The 20,005-nt window shown below is 43.6% G+C and overlaps 1 protein-coding gene across 1 annotated transcript; it reads left to right on the top strand.

The window, feature by feature from the left end:
- Positions 1-285: 285 nt before the first annotated feature.
- On the top strand, positions 286-16,730 carry epg5 (ectopic P-granules autophagy protein 5 homolog (C. elegans)). The gene is made up of 45 exons (XM_028413795.1): positions 286-937; positions 1,194-1,841; positions 1,980-2,240; positions 2,341-2,539; positions 2,655-2,791; positions 2,882-2,989; positions 3,062-3,135; positions 3,244-3,352; positions 3,480-3,594; positions 3,683-3,833; positions 3,926-4,087; positions 4,166-4,323; positions 4,551-4,702; positions 5,050-5,190; positions 5,283-5,444; positions 5,533-5,655; positions 5,746-6,008; positions 6,092-6,232; positions 6,329-6,473; positions 6,811-7,008; positions 7,147-7,254; positions 7,335-7,457; positions 7,646-7,812; positions 7,899-8,135; positions 8,233-8,356; positions 8,455-8,599; positions 8,816-8,987; positions 9,065-9,227; positions 9,312-9,454; positions 9,549-9,705; positions 9,827-10,021; positions 10,110-10,323; positions 10,721-10,908; positions 10,998-11,205; positions 11,283-11,358; positions 11,460-11,563; positions 12,590-12,765; positions 13,121-13,345; positions 13,427-13,636; positions 14,178-14,322; positions 14,421-14,663; positions 14,934-15,147; positions 15,239-15,457; positions 15,531-15,645; positions 15,737-16,730. Exons 1-45 carry the CDS (start codon positions 884-886, stop codon positions 15,917-15,919), a joined length of 7,755 nt encoding a protein of 2,584 aa, XP_028269596.1. The 5' UTR covers positions 286-883; the 3' UTR covers positions 15,920-16,730.
- Positions 16,731-20,005: the final 3,275 nt, after the last annotated feature.

Here is a 20,005-nt window from a genome sequence, read left to right as displayed (position 1 = left end):
TAACTCCTGAGGATTGGTCAATACCGTGGAGTGAGTGAACAAAAAAAAAGGGAAAATGCTGATTTTATGGTTATAATGTATGCAAATAAATATTTGTTTTCTGGTTTCATTGATTCCCTTTTTATTTGTATACAAGTGTATGTTATTGTTGTTTAGGTAACTCATAATTAACATTCAACCACATTTTTCCTCACAGATAAACAGCTTTTGTTTGGGCAAAGAGCGTGTGCTTATGATACATTTTGGCTTCTCTTGGATCCCGTACAGAGGTGGAGTAGTCACGTGATTGAAGGATGTGATCGCGGAGTTCCTGGAACAAACAAAACAAATGCCAGCCCACCAGCGGACAGTGCTATCGGCGCATGTCACTCGCTTTGACGTGGTTAAATCTTATTTTGATAATGCATTCAGCAATATGGAAAGCCCATAGCCCCCGGTGAATATATTTATAACCAGAAATACGGTGTAGCGAGCAACCAGCTAGGCGTTAGCGTAGCTTAGCCTTTATACAGCGTATTTTGAGCTAAGTGGAGTTTCTTTAGCGAAGACTGGTTTCGTTTTTAGTAAAATGTGTTCTCTGGACGCAGTTCGTACGTTCGGAGACATAGCAGTTGTTGCCTTCCTGTCGTCCGTCAGCCAGTTCACTCCGTGGAATATATGAGTGTTTTTTGTTTACAGCCCGTGACAGTGTTTATCTTGACAGCACAGTCAGCCCCGAGCTGCTTATCACAAGGAAGGAACTGCTAGCTGTTGTTTTAATAGGCGGATGATGACTTTTCGTTTTGAAGTGATCAGCATTGTTGCCACCAGGAGACTCCTCGGTCAGCTGGATGTCAGTGTGATCTGAGTTATGAAAGAAAGCTGATATGAGTAGACACTAAAAATGGAGGCTGTACGACCAAAGAAGACAAAGACTAAAACCAGCGGAAAATCTCAGGTGATGAAATAGTTTTCAGTCGTACTTCCAATTCTTCTGTTCTTTCTTTTAACATTGTGATAAGAGGAGAAATATTTCGTCATCCATTACAGTGTTATACACAAAACATGCCCTTTCTCATTATAGACAGGGTTCCCAGTCAATCATAATTATTTCTTATGAAAGATATATTTGAGTCACATTCCCTTTGTCACAACTATTGTTTCAGCCATTGAAGATGTATGTCATGTCTGACTGTTGATTTACATGCTCACAGGTCAGGAAGCAGAAGCAGGAAGAAGAAGATAAAAGAGCCTCGGCTCTCTCAGCTGTCAGCAATGAGGCATCCATCTCTGGCTTCACTGACATCCCCCTCAGTCTGCCATATCAGGAGCCAGAGGAGGAGCTGCAGCAGCACCCTGTTCAACCCCCTGAGACCACAGCACAGGCATCAGACAGACCCTCAGAGGAACAGCAGAGCTCATTGCAGACTTCAGCGACAAAACAGTCAAATCTGAATTTAACAACAGTGACATCACAGGGTGCAGTGCATTTGACTGAGTCAAAAAAGGAGGAGGAGCTTGGTGGAGAGGACAGTCAAAGGGCTGAGCTCAAGGTTGTGTCACAAACCACTGAGTTACTAAAGGACACTCTGTCATGGGAGCAACCTTGTGTATCAACACAGTTTGAGGTTCCAAATGTTCCAAGTGCCCCTGCCTTGTACCCATCTCTCCCTACACTGGAGGAGGGTCCTGTGATACAGCTCTCAGCAGAAGCTGTCAAAAACTGTGGAAAGGAACCAGCAGTGCTGGCACTTCCTGAGCAGGAATCTTCTCCTCCAAGTTTGCATCCTGTGGAGTCTGTAACTGAACTCTGTAGGAGCAAACTCTACCCAGAGTTACCCAAAACAGCTCCAGAGATTCAGGTGATCTCATAAAAATTTAAAATTCTAAATATTTTTAGTAATCTGGGGTCTTTATTCTCATTCTTTGGGGTCTTTAATGTGGCCATACCTTATGTTACGTCTGTATCACACATTTTCACACATGTTATTCCTCTGCAGCCATTTTCACTGGAGCAACTGAGTCTGTGGGAGCCAGGTGGAGGGTTGCGAGCCTGGTTGGAGGGTGTTGAGGAATGTGCAGCCCAGTTCTGTGCTCTGGCCCGACAGGAGAACCATGAACTGACTGAACTACTGCAGAACTACTGGCGCTGCCGCAGACAGCTGACCCAGTCGCACACACAGCTGCACACACAATCCTCTGACTGCAAGAGCACACAGAATCGTCTCTGGAGCTTCAGAGATGAACAACTGACACTTCAGGTAAGTTTTTTTTTGGATATAATAAAAAAGTTAGTAAGTTAGTTAGTGCCAAAAGCTGTTACATTTACATATAATGACTCTTATGATTTCTTTCTTACAGGGGGTTTGTGCAGACCAGTCCAAGGTCTGTGGATACCATCGTTTCCAGCAGGCAGAGTTTAGTCAGAGTGTGCTGGCTGAGCTGCGGAAGCTGTTTGAGGCTTGCAGCGAGCTGCTCCATCAGAAGGTGGTGCTGCATGCATACACTGCTCTGCTGTCACGCCTACAGGTGGAATCATACTTGTATTGTCTACTAAAAGGTGAGCTACATTAAAGTTAGCATAAAGTAGACATAATGTGTGTTCCAAACTCTGATTGTACAAATGTTAAAGTGTAAGTTTACATGGGATTTGTCTTCTTTATTTTTTTCTTTAGATTGTTCTGGCAGCCAAACGCAGCCTTGTTCTCTTCAACCGCTGAAAGAGGCCATTAGCGTCCTGTTTAGTTTTACACGTCGAGTCCTTGATGACACACAGTTCCAGTCAGACATCCATCACTGGCTGGAGAGATTGGTATACACACATAAACTATACCATTTTTCATATCTCACTAAGGTTAAGGAGATTTGGGTTGATTCTTCACATTTTTGTTCTGTCCTCCAGGTCGCTGTCCTGTTGCACATTGGAGGGTCAGGGGAGCACTTTTACCTGCTGTGCCATCTTTTGTGCTGTCCTGCTGGCCTAGGAAAGTGGGCTGCGCCTTTCCTTCAGGTTAGTTAGGGACACTTTTTTATTGTAATGTCAATATATACACAGAAAATAACTTTTTATTGTCTGCTATAGATTCAGGTTTGGGGGAACACCTGTGGGGTTCAGCACTTTATGCAAGCTCTAGCCATTCTAATGTCACCTGCAAGGTAAAAACAGAAGTACCTAAAGCACTTACACCTTTGAAATTGTGTGACATGTACACGATCAGGCTTTAACTTTGTACCTCTAACCAGTGGTTTCCCTGTTTCATTCAGACATCGTGCAGAGTTTCTAGGCCACATGAAGCCATGTGAGAACCAGAGCTCAACTAATTCTGGACCTGAGTCTGGCAACTGGACACTAGTGGATGAAGGTGGAGAGGAGGTGAGTGAGAATTTGTGTCAATTTGCAGAACACATATTATTTTGCATAAAAAGAGTGCATGGTGCAGCAGTACAATATCACACCACTCCCTTTCTAACTGTTCTGTCCTGCCTTTCTCTGTGTCCAGGATGAGGACCCAGACAGCAGTTGGTTGCTCCTCTGTGAGGAGGATCTGATCTCTTTGCTGACTCAGTTCCCCTTCCAGCAGCTCTATTCACACATGCTGGGAATGAGCAAGCAAGGTGAGGGACTCTCTTTTCAGTCTACCTGGCAGGTTTGCAGCATGGTATTGTATTGCAGCAGTGAACTGACAGACCACATTATTTGCAGGTGTGTATGAGCCCCAGGCCTGCTCCAGTCAAAAGATGATGCGGGTGTTTGCTTTTGCTTCCTCGCTCATTGAAATTCTGGCTCTTGGCCTACAAACTTATAACAGAGCGCGATACAGACAGCTAGTCAAACGAATAGGACACATCATACGGTCAGTGCACCTGAAATATCTATATACTAACGCTTTATAGATCAAACCATAATGCATTAACTAAAACATTTGTCTTTTCTCATTTCCCTTAGAATGACAGTGTGTTATGTCAGTGATCACTGGGCCCAGTATGTAAGTGTGACTGATGCTGGTGGATCCAGCTCTCATATGCACTCTCTGTCTTTGGACAAACTGCAGCTGGAATATGATCATCTCTTCCTCAGAGCAGTTTTACATGTACTCAGAAACAAAAGGTGAGGGATTGACCTCAAGTTTCCATCTCAACTTAAAACCATTTACTTTAAAGCGTTTTATACATTCCTCTCACACAGGTTGGGCATTTGGCTGTTTATGTCTGAGATGCCATATGGGACTTTGTCCAGCTTGATGCTGTGGAAGGTCCTGTACGTTATGCAGTGTGCAGAGACAGCAGGATTAGAAACACTCAGCACTGCTTGTGACACAAACTTCTGCATTGGGGCTCTCAGAGGTACCACCATATGTACTTATCCTGTGCACACAACAGAAGTTTACACACTAGCACATGTATTGCATTAATAATTCAGTGAGGTTTCATGTCATATTAAAATTTTGAAGGCACTTTTTTGTGCATGTAGCACTTTTGCTACTATGGGATTTAAACCCCTGCGCTGTGTGCTGTCATTCTTCTCAGTCTGAAAGTGTCATTCTGAAATATTCTGACTGCCTCTGTTATAGACCCAAAGCATCAGGAAAGATTTGAGCAATGGCTATGTGAGGTGAACAGCTCTGATGGCATCTCCCTCCTCACTGCGCTCGCACACATGGCGACACCTACTCAGCACACTGACCCCACATTCATCACTACTATAACTCTGCTGATTTACCAGGTATGGGAAGGAGAACCAGATGAATAAAATAAATGATGGTGGATTTTGAATAATGATGCTGTTTTATATAGCTATAAATAAATATTGGAAAGGTTAACTGTCAATGAAGTATTTTATTTGCTGGATGGGGATATTATATATTGAGGATATTATTTTTCATCCTCAGTGGAGCCTCTGATCCATATTTCAATTTGACAGAAACAATTTAGATTTGACCTTTTCCTATGAATAGTGTAGCATAGAGAAGTATTAACTGTATAACGGTGGTTAAAAATTCATCACTCCTCATTACAAGATATGCGCGGCCTAACTTGTTCTCCAACATCCTGTTTCTTATTTTCCCTCAGGTGTCTTATATGAGTGTGTCTACCAGAGAAACATACTCCAAAGTTGGAAGAGAGTTGCTGGCTGCCATAGCAACAGCTCATCCCTATGTAATCTCTGTGCTCCTTGAAAGACTGAGGGAGACCATACAGTCTGTCGGAATGGTATTACTGCTGTTCCATAATGACATTAAACACAGAAATTGTAGAATTTGGCACATGTCAGTTTCTTGAGCTGTGTGCTTTTTGTGTATTAGGTGGCACTTTACTTGTGTAAAGAACTGCCTCTAAGTCTGTGGCAGCCGAAACCAGAAGAAATATGTGTGATTGGAGCCTGGTTGCTCCAGCATCCTCTGTCTGCTGTGGAGAACCGGCTGGCCTGTGTTATCCTTGAAGGTCTGAACTGGGGTTATGCACAGGTGTGTTTGCAGATTCATTTAACATTGTGTGTCTGAGACTCTTGATAAACATGTCAGTTTGTTGTTAAATTTCTATTTCCTCTCGCAGGATGGATCTTTGGCCCTGTCTTCATTTCTCCACAGTGAGGTGGCACTGCTGGTGGCTGAAGCCTATCAAAAGTACCTTACAGACAAACCATATAGTGGTCTCATATCAGAGGGAATAAAACAGGTGACACACTCGCAGATGTTCACTGTGAAAATTTATCGCTTCATCACGATTCACCATTACTATGATTTCTTTGTTTGTTTGCCCTGTCAGGTGTCTTACCTTGCCAGTGTCCTTCGTTTGGGTGTATCACCAGAAGCATCTTTTAGCCAATGGGCATGGCAACTGTTGCTAAGGCTGAAGCTCCATAGCAATGCCCAGAACCCTAAAGGTGGCTGGGCTGTCCCTGCTTTGACATCAAACCCCCCTCCAGAGCTTACACACAGTCCTAGCATGCACTCGGTCCTCAGGGCTGTAAAAGCTGGTATCCCTATTGGATGCTACCTGTCCATTGCCATGACAACAGTGGGACACAGGTTTGTTCTTACAAATGAAAGATAAATATGTATAAAGTATCTGCTATGAATGATTTTTATCTGAATGTTGTCTGTTTTTACAGTCTGGAAAACTTTTGTACTGATGGAGTTGGGTTGCTCAAAAGTCTGATTCAGTCTCGCCACCTGAGAGCTGCTGTGCATCTGCTGGATAACATCCTACCCCCAACCTACCCTCTCAGCTTCTACCTGCTCAACAATGCTCAGTGAGGAAGACACATCCCCCAAACAGCATTCTTAATCTGCAGCTGTAGAATAATCATCCCTAATCAGGTCTTCTTCAATCTCCTCCTTTTCCCCAGGTTTGTAAGCTGTATCCAGTTGTTCTTGCAGTACGACAGTGTTTGTCCACAAGGTGTGACACAGCAAGTCACGCATCGAGTGGCGCCGCTCCTCACCGGAACCACCTATGGAGACAATGTCCGTCTACTGAATAGCGCCATTCAGGTACATCCCACAATTATTTGGCATCTGCACCCATCATAAGAAAACTTGTTCATTGACTTGTTCATTTTTATATCTCTAACTGCAACCCCCGTGTGTAGGGAAAAGGTTATTTAAAAAAAAGGAATAATGGGGAAATGTAGAAGAGTATGCAGGGACTCCCCACAGACTAATCACTGTATTATGATGTTTGTGCTGTGGTATTATTAATCAGCGGTCATCAAACTACATGTCATTTACACCTGTAATCAATGATGTGGCCAGCAACTTCCCTGAAACACTTATATATATATATATATACACTATATACTTATATAGTCCTATGAACGTTATCTTCCAGAGTCATGTGGTTGAAAGTTCGCAGCCCGGTCGTGTTGGAGCAGCAGCAGTGCTGGAGTTCTGGGTGGGAATTCTCACTCAGCAGAACTTGTGGTACCGAGACAAAACAGTCCTTTTCCTGATGGATCAGCTCTGCTCTGCTGCTTTCACTCACCACCAGGAAGAATGTGTGCAGAAACTCCTGTACCAACAGCATAAGGTATTGATGCAGCTTTGTTCTATGCATAATAAAGATTCTCATGAATCTAACAGATGTACATGCAGAATTTAGCTTTGCAAACTGCCCTCAGTAACATTACAAACATTAACATTTAATTCATTTTCATATTCCATGTAGAATGCCTTAGGTTACCATGGAGATCGGGGTCTGCTCTCCTCCCTGGTTGGCTGGATTGCTGGAAATGCAACACCTTCCTTTATAGAGGGCCAGTCCCTAAGCACAGAGGTACGCAACAACAATATGTGCAAGTACTACTGATTGATAAATTCTCAGTCCTGACAGGCCTATGTCTATGTTGTCTTTAGATTTGGTTTGCTTGGTTGGTGCTGAACATGGAGGGCATGTTTGAGGAAGATTCACAGCTGAGACGCTGTGTTGAACATGAGCTCCTGGCTGATCCCAACATCTCTCCGGATCAAGCCTTAAAGGTAAACAAACACTAAATATAGAGTGTATTTACTGAAGTAGAAATATGTTACACAGTTGTCCAGAGAAATTGTACTTTATGACAAACTACAAACCAAAGATTGGAGATGTGGTAGTGAATGTTTAGTAGTCTGATGTGAGTGAGTGTTGTATAAAGCTGGTGTAATCAGTGTTTCTGTGTCTGGAGCAGAAGGTGCAGCAGAGGTTGAAGTTGCCAGTAGCCCCGTCTCTGCAGCGGCTGCAGGTATACCGCTGGGCATGTCAGGCTGTAGCCACACCACCCGACCACCCTCTCCTTCCCCTTGTCTGGCAGAAGTTCCTGCAGCTCTATCTCAGACAGCCTGGACCCGAGTATGGGTATGATGCACACACATTTGTGCTATAATTTCCACCCAGAGAGATAGGCAGAATCTATATCTGTATCTGTATGTGTTGCCTATAAGGCTGGCTGCAGTGGGATGCATTGGCCGAAGATTCTTCCAGTCGTCTTCTCACGCCGCTTTGCTTAGAGATCTGAGGCAGAGAATACAAGAGGTGTCGGACTTCCACCATGCTGCCAGCCAGGCCCTGAGGGTGCCTCCTCCACACACACCATCATCTGATAGCCAGGGTGAAGAAAGCCCTACTAATCCCCGCCCACCTTACCTCACGTCACCTCAGCTGCACACAGAGATGGTCAGGTAGGTTACTGATGCTGAGTGTGCATTTAAAAACAAGGGGTAGTAGCAGCCATTTTTATATTTACAGGCTTTCACTCAGCTGATTGATTGTCTGCAGGTTGTTTGGTGTATTTGCCTTGTGGTTAGATGATGTGAGTCTGCAGAACCAGGAAGTCTACCTTCCTTCTCTTCTTCCAGAGTATGAACCACACAGATTGGCACAAGTGATGCAATGGCAACAGGTGAGTATTTTTTTACTGTTGCTCTTTTTACTTAAATTTAAAAATTAAAGCATGTTAAAGCAGTTTAGTAAAATATGTGAATGTGTGCTTCACTAAAGGAACTGTGGCTGGAGTATGTGGACCAGGAACGTCTGCAGTATGATGAGAGGGAGGTTTTGTCTCTTTGGGAGAAAGTGCAGAGTGAGCCAACTTTCCTGCAGACCCAAAACCCAGGCTTCACTGACTACACCAGTGTCAGCAATGGTACAGACAAAATTGTTGCTTTACATCTAACAGATATGTATGTGGACAATATTAAAGTCATAGTTAGTAGCTCCTAATGAAAACATTAATAACACTTTCTGGAAGTAGTTCTCAGACTGTGTCAGGCTTCATAGTGATTATGCAAATGCTGTAGTAGTGCTATAAATCTCAAAAGAGATTTTTTTTTAACGTTGTCTTGTTTGTTTTTATCTTTAGCAAGAGAGCGTATTATGTCCAACCTGCAGAAGCATCCTGTTCCTCGCCCAGCTCCTGAGCTGCATCAGCAGAAGGCTCCAGTGGCTGAAGTCCCTGCAGCCTGCCTCACTGACTGTAAAGCTGCTGCTGAACTGTTACAGCTAGACCTCAGCACTTTGCAAGACCAGGCCCGGTACATAGACATTATGTCAAATAAATATATTTTCCCTATTAAAATGTACTGATTCCCCACTACTTTCTTTGTATCAGGATTGCAGTAGCACGTGAAGCCCAGCAGGTGGCAATGGAACAGGAGCTGCTGGAGAGCCTCCCATTACTGTTTAAGAACAGGCCAGAGCAAGTCACCATGGCCCTGGAATGTAAAGGGAAAGGAGGACAACCATGCCAAGGAGCAGCAAACATCACTGTCACAGTACGATCCCTTACACTGCAGGATAGCCACATTTAAATGCACCAGTTTGCCATCATTGATGTGTATGTGTGTGTAATTGCATAGTGTGAGCGTGTTCAGAGGCAGGAGGCTGTCCAGACTCAGATAACATCACTGCGGCGGGACATGAAGAAGCTTCAGACTGACGCTATGGCTCCTCCACCTCAGATTCTGGCCCAGGCTGCTGTCCACACTGAGAACTTTATCACGTCAGTACAAACAGATTCTCTAGCAAGAGTTAATTTAAAGTGTGTGTAATAATCAGTAACTACAATGTTTGAACTCGCACCTTCATTTCTGCAGGGCTCTGGTGAATATGCACAAAGTACAGAAATCTCTGGCAGTGCAGCAGGTTGGTGTGCTGGCCTTTTACAAGGTGGTCTCCTTTGTGTGTGAGGACACACTGCGGCATCCCCCAACACGGCAGTACCTCTCATCATGTGTGGAGATACTGGGACAGGTACAGACACACCTTGAGACAAATGCACCCACATACTGTACATGGTGAATTAAAGAGGATTAATGGTTTCAGTCTCTAGTTACACCTGACGTGTGAATTGTGCTCGTTGTTATGTGTGAAGGTATTTATCCAGGGTAATGCAGAGGAGTGTGGTCGTGTTCTGAAGACCATCCTGGAGCAGAGGCGTCTTTGCCCTCTCATTTCCCCTTTCTTCACTCCCAACGCAGCACCTAGTCAGCTAGTCTTCCTCTACCAGGATGTGGTGACGTCTCTACACCTTGACAGTGCTGATGTGGTTTTCATGCTGCTCACTAAGGTGAGCAAATGCAGTGAAAAAATATGATGCAGTATACAGCACATCCATATAGTTCCGGTTACAACAGCCTCTCCTGCATCTCCTGCAGTTTGATTTGTGCCACTGGCTGAACGAGGCCCATCCTGTATTTTCGGAGAGAACCCGTCTGTTGGAGTTGGTTCATGGAGCTCTGTGTGTATGTGGCCGAGACCCTGAGCCTGAACTTCTCACGCCTTTTCATCTTTTCACCAAACACTGGGCCCTGCTTTTGCGCCATCATTTCCCTGACCATTACAGTGACTGCCTGCGTCTGCTCATGACCAGTAAGATCATCTGTTTTTCATTTTTTATTAGACTTCTTTGGATATTATTTAACTTAACTACAGTGAACTATTCTTCTATGCTAACTTATGTAAGTAATGACGTACGTGTACTGGCTAGGCTGTGAGACACTGCACTTCGTAAAGCAAGAGCTTCCTAGAAAAATGTTCTTGTTCCTCAATCAAGTAAATTACAGAAAACCCATTCATCCCTTTGAAAGAATGCCTCCTACTCATTCTTCCACGGACAAAAGATTACATTTATAAATAAACATTAGCTGAATCATTCCATCAATCTAGAGAATTAGACTTCAGTTTAAAGAATGTCTATTGAGTGATTTCTTACAAGATGATTATTACTGTACATGGAGATACAAACATTTTTTTTTCACTTCTTCAGGCTCATCAGACCAGCTGCTAAGTCCGGAGTGCTGGAAAGTGACTCTGCGAGTGCTGGGCTGCGTACCTCCATCCCGCAACACCAAGAGCAAAGCTGAACAAACCATCTCCACGGCTGATGTCTCCAGTCGTGGTGTCGGGCCCCAAGCCTCTCCGTACAGAGCCCCCATCAGCCTCTCTCCTCAGCAGGTAACTATTGTAAATTAAGTTGTTTGCAAAAAGCCAGTTTTGGTGACTTTATTAATCTTTCATTTTTGTGTTATTTTATTGTCTATCAGGTGGATGAGACAGTCGATTGGCTGAGTGACTACTTCATGCGAAGTCGCCTCAATAAGCAAGACCTCCGCAGCTTCGGCCTGTATTCTGCTTGGACCCCTTACGTCAACTATGTTGTTTTCTTCTGGGACCATTTGATTGGTTGCCTGATCAATGTGCAACTCAGCAGCTGTGCCAGAGAGTCAGTGGGCAGCAGCAAAATAATAAAAGGTGAGTGTAGATTTTTACATTGAAGGTGGACGTCTCATTTGTGGAGTTTTGTTCATACGTGTCTTGCACTCACACAGCTCTACAGGACTTACACAGCAAGATTGTGAAATTATTCAAACCCTGGATTTTTCCTTTGGACACTGGTGATGGCGGGTAAGCATGTGGTATAAGCTCAGTGTCTACAGTGTGTAGAAAATGAAAAAAGACAAACCAAGAAAGTGAAAAATGTCAAAATTGGTCTCTCTTTGTCTTAGTAATGTTAAGTGTTACCCCTGGCTGGAGACAGATGCAACTGCTGCAGGATGTCTGGTTGGCCTGTACGTTCAGATCACTGAGACACTTCATCACAAATTTAGAGGTAAGATTCAGAGACTTTATGTAAAATATAGAAGAAGCCTCCAGCTTTAAAGACTGAAACCACAGCAGATGAGCCTTAAACCTACATTGTTTCAGGCTACTCCCTTGGATGCAAATATTAATGAGATTTATTAAATAGTAATAACCTTGCTAGATTCAGTTTACCTTCAATACTGTATGATACTTTTTAAATATATACTTTTAAAGACACCTCCTTAGGACAAGACTCAGCTGTTCACCTCCACCTCTAAGAGAAAGGACACTCCTTTGAGGACAACAATGTTCACATTCTAGACAGAGAGGAGTCAAGGAAGCCATCTTTGTTAAGCTGGAAAAACTTCCCTTAACAGAGGTGGTGGTCTCAGACATCATCTTTCTACCACATACAATGCAGTGATTCCATCCATTCCCAGGAAGTTTGCACATACTCACAGCAAGAACAAAGGGCTGTCAACCAGTCCCCCTCCATCTGTCTCATAGTCCTTAGGCAGTCGCTAGCCAGTCAGCCAGATCATCACAGGTAAATACGGAAACAACATTTAGTGCTATTGTTTGTAAGTTGTACCCAGACCCACTGAGGTCTGCAGCCACATATAAACCATGTTTCCCCACCAAACAGTTAGAACTGATGAAGCTGCTTGGATGAGCAGCGAAACGTCTTTAAGAAAACTACAAGTCCTGACGCCTTGCTTCAATCTTCTCTACATACTTTTAAAGAGTAAATGGACAATAAAGCAAGGGTATGCTTTAGGGCAAGGTTACCTTAAATACCACCGTAAATAACATCTCACTACTGTATAAGTATCCTTAGAGTCTTTTTGCTTGTCTCCAGCTACACACACTTGTCCAAATATGGTCTTATACCTGTTTCAAATAGTGGAGCCAATGCCAAACTTCGTAATGGCAGTCTACAGACCAATGGATGACATCATGGTGGCTACATCAATTGTTCATACACAGCTCGTGTTCACATTAGATTTAGAAGGTTATTTTTTAATATATCTTCCTCACTGTGTGCATGTTACAGATCGTCTGCTCCCTGGTCAGAGAGGAGCTCTGTGGCTGTGTATGATGCAGTACTGTGAGAACTGCACCTCGCCACGCACACCCGAGTATCTGCTGTACCTGTATCACACACACCTCCGCAGTCTGCCCTGGAGATACCTGCACCCTGACACTCAGCTCATGGAGCAGCTCTTCAATGTAAGATACTCTGCTCTTTGACCCCTGACCCCGGCACTGAACACTTAGCTAGGCATGCACGGCACAGGGGAGCTTGTTAATCTGAGACCTCAGTCCTTGGCCCTAGCTTCTATTATTAGCCACAGTTCCTCTAATTGTAGTGTCAACATGCTGTCCAAAAAGAATCTTACAATCTTTAAACAAAACAGCAGGATCATTTATAAACTGATAATTTATAGTTTTCTACCAGTAAATGAAGTATAATAAAAAGGGACATACGGTAAATGTGAGGTACATGTTATAGTGTGTTATGCACTATTTGATACTGAATGTGTAATATTGTTATTTGTTTGTTTATTTTCTCCTGTGCCTGTAGGTGGAGAGAGGAAGTCCTAAGAGCTGCTTCCTGTTTATGGGAGAAGTGTTATGTGAGGTTAACTGGGTCAGCGTTCTAAGTGACCACTTACAAACACCTCCCAGCTCCACAACATACCCAGCTCTACCAGCCACGCGTGTGCACAGCGACTCACACACCATGTTGGTCTATTTGTTGTACATGTTAGTTTTTCTAGTAAAGGAGGAACAACTCCTAAGTCAACAGGTGAGTCCAGGCTATTTTGGAATTACATCCGGGTCAAACCTCTTGCCCCCTACTTCAATAATTATTCTCTTGTCCTCCTAGGACTCCCCTCTGCTCAGTCTGCTCGTTCAGTCCACGTCTCTCCCCTGGCACCAACTGGACCTGTCCTCATACCAGAGTATTCTGGGATATGTTAGCACACACTATCCTCCCTCTCTGCTGCTCAGTGCTGACTCTGCTCCCCAGCTAATGCTCAAGTCAGTCCGTAGTGCTGCAGGGCTCCACCCCCGTCCAAATGAAGCTCCACACCAGGTGATCCAGTACAAATCAATTCTAAGATTTGTTATATAAGCACATCATAAAAAATCTAAATATCTAATCTAAATATAACTTTAGTACTGCATATAACAGTTAATGAGATAAGAAGAGATCCCCTAAGGTACCACGGTTTTGGTCACATAAATCACGCCCTTAGTTTTTATTCTGGTGTCAGGAACAGCCAGATGTCCTCTGCTCTGAGATTTAAATGTCACACTTAGTGATTTCGTATTGAAATGTTTTAGTATTAAAAATAAGGAATAAAACACCTAACTTAATGTAAATATACCAAAATCATTTTTTGACATATCTATCTCTCTTTCACTAAGGTTTGGCTGCCAATTTTGCATTGTTGGATTAATAAATTGCCCCGCCCAATAGGAATTAAAAGTGATCTAATGACTAAATTAAAAGTACTGGAATAAACCATCTGCAAACTAGACCTCAGTTGAAAGTACCTTGACATCAAACTCTTTAATGCCTGGCTTGGAGAGATATACCTGGACAGGGTGAATGACACCTTTTTTCCTGCCAGGAGGAGACACTGAAGGCTGGAGCGTATGTGTGCTGGTGTGTTCAGTCTTTGGTGACTCTAGAGCAAGGCGGTAGTATCACCCTCAGCAGCCTGGAGGTTCAGCTGGAGACACTTCTGGAGAGCGTCCTCACATTCAACCCACCAGGTGAGCTGCGTTCAATACCTGAATATACCTGACATGAAATCAACCATAGATAATGTAACCCCACTCACCGCTTCCCTCTACTTTTCTCTCTCTTACAGAGGTGGATTTGGAGCAGAGACACATGGCCTTCTGCCGTCTCTTCAGCGATGCTCTGGCTTTGCTGAATGGAGTTGGTGTCTCAACAGGCGAGGCACTTGCTGCTCATGTCATCACCTGGCTGGACAGGAAGGGGAGGGGCTTTCCCATTCTGCCTTTACTCACAGCCTGCTCCTGTTGTCTTGCATCTGTGCGGCATATGACGAGAATCATGGAGGCATGCATTACAGCTTATTTCAACCACGGTAAGCAAAGTAATTATATAGGGTACAACAAGGTAGACCATTAAAAGTTTGAAATGTAAGTCAGAAAACCTTTGATAATAGGGACACCTGTGGTGTGACCTCCAACAACTTGCTGTTAGCATGTGGTTGGAGGTCATGTTCATACCCTAAATGTGAACAAGTGAGCATCTTGGGCATCGATTTGATTACTTCACATTATATGTGTTGTGCTGTTGTTGTTATGATTATTTTCCATGGAATTACATATTTGCCTCTGTAATTTCACTTCAGCTGAGGAGGACTCTGTAGGTTGGGGCCCCGTTTTGGCATCGCTACAGGTGCCAGAGCTCACAGTGGATGACTTCCTCTCTGAGAGCCAATCAGGAGGCAGCTTCCTGACGCTCTATGCCTTTATCCTGCAACGCCTTAACACTGAATACACAGCAGCCAATGAGAAGAGGACTCTGGCTCTAATTAACACATGGACAACACAGGTCTTCCCCAGGTTTGACCTCTCGTACTTTATTTGCTTAAAGGTCTGTTTGTAAGCTTATGTATTGATACATGTCTACACTGAGGTTTGTATGCATGTCCAGCGGTCCAGGTGATGAAGCTAAGCTGTTTCTTTGGTGGCACAAAGCACTGAATCTCTCAGCGGAGCAGCTGCAGCCGCAGGCAGGTCAGACTGAAGTGTCAGGAGTTGTAATGGGTCTGATGAGGCTTCAAACCAGGCTGCTGCAGCTGGGAGAAGAAAGGCTGAACTCTGGGCTGCTAGGAGCTATAGGCCTGGGAAAGAGGTCTCCTGTTTCTAATAGGTACGCTCACCTGTATATTATTTGCAAAGTGTACAGAATTTACTGTGTTATTACATATCTGCTGTACATCTAGGTTCAGAGTAGTGGTACGCAGCCTGGCAGCTTTCCTGTCCATCCAGGTGCCATCAGAGACGGAGGTTCGGCTCCAACCCACCAGTGACTTGCAGCTTTCTGCAAAAGCACAGCAAGTATGCCAAAAAACTGCACTGTATTCATTTTATAGTCTGTCATTATCTCCCAAAAATAACCTGTACTTTGTGTTTTCTTCCTTAAATGCAGACACTAGGGATGTTGGAAGCCATGCCTGGAAATAAGCAGTACGCTGAGCTAGAGGACTGTGTGAATAAGGCTGTCCAGTTCATCCGCTACCCAGGACACTGTCTCAAAGATGGACCCAGACTGCTGGCCCTGCTAGCCAACCTTCTATACCCAGACCTCAGATACCTAAACATTATTCGTTAATGATGACCTAACCAGGCACATGTTGGGATTTACTGAAGTGAAACTAAACATTGCTCTGCAGAGACAGAATGTTGTTGGAGCACAAAGTTTTCTAAATGTGATACTGAATTGCTTTTCTTATTCTATCAGCGAGTGATACATATCTTATCAGCGAGGAACACAAACTGAGCTGTCTGTGTATACATATTTGACTGGTAAGGTACAATGAAGGATCATAAAACCAGTCAGAATTTTAAGCAATCCGATGTGCTAATCTTTGACAATTTAGCACTTTATTTTCTTCTGTTATGTTTATGCCTTGTTGCTTTTTACATGAGTTGCTTGTTCTCAGTGCTATCAGTTTTATTCTGGAGTTGAGATGATGTTAGATATATTTATTAAAGCAGAATTCAGCGCCGGGCTTTAGCTAAGGCTTTCACACCTGCATGTGGAATCTAACAGAAAAAGATGGAAGGGTCCGCAGATTATTTAAGGAAAGTTGAAGGACAGATCGGATCGTTTTAGTAGTACCTTCTTAAATCAGGGTGTGTGTGGGACATACCAGGAAGGCTGGGAAAGGACTTTCATTGCCTGATAGAGCTCTTAAATTTTGCTGTTGATGCTAGCATCTAGCTACAATCAGAAACATTTCTATCCAAGTTACTGTGTCCATACAGATGGATGCTGTGAACTCCTGTATGAAGCGATCATGTTTAGTGACGGAACATTTGCCAGTATTATGTTCATGTCTAGCCAAAAGTGCTTTTCTTGTTTTTGCCAAAGAGATGTTATTTTCCTCTGCTCAGCCTCTTAAACCATCCTGACCATCCTCTGCTGCTTGTTTTGTCTGTCTCTGTTAAGTACACCAGATGCAGTCTGAATAAGCACCACACACACATTGGAGTACCACTTACAGTGTGCCACACAGTTTAGCTTCCTTATAAAGTAGTATGATTCCAGTTACTAAGGCAGCTGGAATGACTCGAAGACTTGGCATATAACTGGACTTGCATAAACTCATTTAAGGTAGATTTCTTAAATGGGACCTGCTGTACTTTCAAGACAGTCTTCACAGTTTAATTACCCTTGTCAGTGTGCCACTTCTGTTATAATAATTGAGCTGCACTTCAGCAGTCTGAAGCTCATCTTATCAGTGGTGTTATGTTGTAACTGTTAATGTCAAAAGCATTTTTTCTATGTGAGTCACATATCAGGAATGGGTCTGTGCTGCAGGAGGGGAGGTACAGAGTCATGCTGCACAAAGGCAGACAACTCAATAAAGGGAACTAACTGTCTCACAGTTGGTATTTATCAATTTTAACACAGGGATGTGGGACTGTGCGTAAAACACACAACTGCTGAGAGCACAAAAAATCTGATCCCAGGACAGGTCACATAGGGACACATTGAAGTAAGCTGAAAGAGTATCGTAAGGATGTCAAACAGACCCAGACAGCAGTTAGAGGCACAATACTCTGTATAGCCTCTACAACAAAACAAAGGGGTCTTAAATCTGTTTAATGATGGTTAGAGTAACATGCAGATTACGTACCTTGGAAGTTTTATCACGGAGTAATTTGAATTGCGTCCACATCCTGTTGTTTGTGCATCTGTGTGACATATGTCATAACAAAAATGCTCAAGAGGGCCTCTATCTGCATATATCTATCCATCCAGCATCCTCATTTGACACCACTGTGTCTGTCTGGGAGAAAAAACTCTCCTCAGGCAACAGTGGTCTCTATGGTTACAGGAAGGGTATAAGTGAGAGAGGAGGTGGAAAGGACGGGGTGTTCTGAGGCAGTGAGAGAAGATGAGGGGAGGGGAGAGGGAGATGCTTACAGACACTCATTGCTGCCTCTTCTTTACCCTCGATAAAACCTGCCCCCAGTGTGCTGTGCAAAACCTCAAGCCACCCTTTAATCCACCTTCTGTTTTCCTGTCTCTCAGCTCAGGTGGTGGAGTATACTGAAGGAGGTGGTATTTATGTGGCAGTCTGCTCTCAGACATTAGCCTCACAGGAAATGTTATCCCATGTTCACACTCACACACACATGCATTGCATACATGTGCACACTGCTGAGACAGAGCATTCCTGGCAGCCAAATCACTGTCTGGCAGATTCCTGTGTCACCATGGAAACCCAGCATCAGCTCAGGAATAGTTGTTCCTAGACTGTTTCGGTGAACACTCAGCAGCAGAGCAGCACGTGGAGGAGCTCCCATCAGTCAATAAAGATGTGAACACGACTGCAGAGCTGTGACTGTTCTCTCAGAGTTGAGCAGTTACACAAGAGGAAGCAACGAGTAGGAATATTTGATTGTATAACATGCGCTGATTTTGCACATACATGCAGGGTTCAGATCTCACTTCTTCCGGATGTTTCCCCCTGCATGAATAACACTCCACTGCTACACAGTTGCTCTTCTGGGAACAGCTGCACTGGCACTGAGTACCTCCCCACTGCCAAAACACACACACTTATCCGGACACACAGGAATGTCTTCTTCCATCCCCCCTGCCAAGAGCCATACAACACAGTGTCTTCCTTACATGCTTGCATTATTTTGACTGTGTCTGTGTGGCCATGCAAGGCACAGTGTGTGTATTTGCGTGTGTCAGACAGACTCCTCCATTGAGACACCCACTTTTCTCGCACCTCCTCGCCAGTCCGGTGGGGAGCGATGACTCAAACTTAAATGAGTCTTTACTTCTCGCTCTCTGCCTCTTGCATTGGCCAAGCTGAGCTAAAGCGTTTCACCCCACTGAGTGTACCTTCCTGTGCACTTAACGGTGAAAGTCATCAATAATGACTCAGACCAGCACCGGTGGTGTCATATATATGTAATTACTTTAAGCTTGGTGGGCTGCTTGTTGATCAGCTGAAAGACTGAGAGGACGGTTTGGCCTTCGGGTGTGTTAACCAAACCTCTCTGTGGTACAGGACAAATAAAACCTCCACTTGAACAAGCTATTTGTCTTAACCCTGTGGGACTGATGATTTTGGGGCATAGAGACTGACCCTCATCCTCCTTACTGCTAAAGGACGATGTCTTCTGGGGGTTGCATGTTTATGACTTATTATTAAACTCCTTATTTTAGTTAAATGGATACTTCTGAATAGATTGGACTTAGTCAGCAACCCTGCTGCAGCCATAGGTCAAGGTTTGAGCCTATTTTGGGAGAACAGTCCAAACGGAGGATTGAGGGGTTCATGTTGGGGAATCCCTGACTTTGTCTTGTTGACAAGAACACATCAAACCAAGTTTTAGTTAAAACACAGTTGAGCGAAGGCAGTGTGACTTCATTTGAAGGTTTGTTGTTAAGAAAGTAGGATGTGTCTGTGAATAGATATTCATATTTACAAGGACAGAGGATGAAAATGCGTGTGTGTCATCATATGACTCAACAGTGTTTATACAGACCCAATCCAGGCACGACTGCACAACTACCCGCACAAGCACCGCTTCTACCAAGCTATCAGGACTCTCTCTCTCCAAATATGACTGTCTCCACACACTGAAACACAGCCTCATTTCTCCGACCCGCCTGCTTCAGACCAGCTAGTCTTATGGGAGCAGAGAGTTAAAGCAATGCCTCTTAATTCACATTCTTCTCTTTTCCTAAATGTGTTTAGTGAGCAGACCTTGGACAAAGTGTCCTGCTGCCTGCTGCTGACTGGGAGGGTTGGGTCTGCTCTTCAGTCTGAGATTATCAGACACAGCAGCAGTAAATGTTTTCATGAATTTTAAAGAGAAAGCTGACTGCAGATTTTACAACATGGAGGTTGGAACATGAAGGATTTAGGGCAGTATTAGGTAAAACATGGACAATATATGGGTAGCTGTATTAAGTCACATGATAAAACATATAATATAGTTTTATTTTACACACTTACCATGCTAGTTTAAATGATACCTGACTCCAACCTGACATTAGCATTAGCATAGTCGCTAGCTTGCTGTGCAGATGAAGCTTACAGCTATTTACAACACACACGATGGGTAGCTTATTTTACAACAATTATTATTATTATTATTATTATTATTATTATCAGATACCTAAGTCTAGGTCTGAAAACGTTCAAATATTGTGTTTTGCTGTTTA

This window comes from Parambassis ranga, chromosome 9 (genome assembly GCF_900634625.1).
Source record: "Parambassis ranga chromosome 9, fParRan2.1, whole genome shotgun sequence".
Taxonomy (NCBI): domain Eukaryota; kingdom Metazoa; phylum Chordata; class Actinopteri; family Ambassidae; genus Parambassis; species Parambassis ranga.
This window is presented reverse-complemented; position numbering and strand designations above follow the sequence as displayed.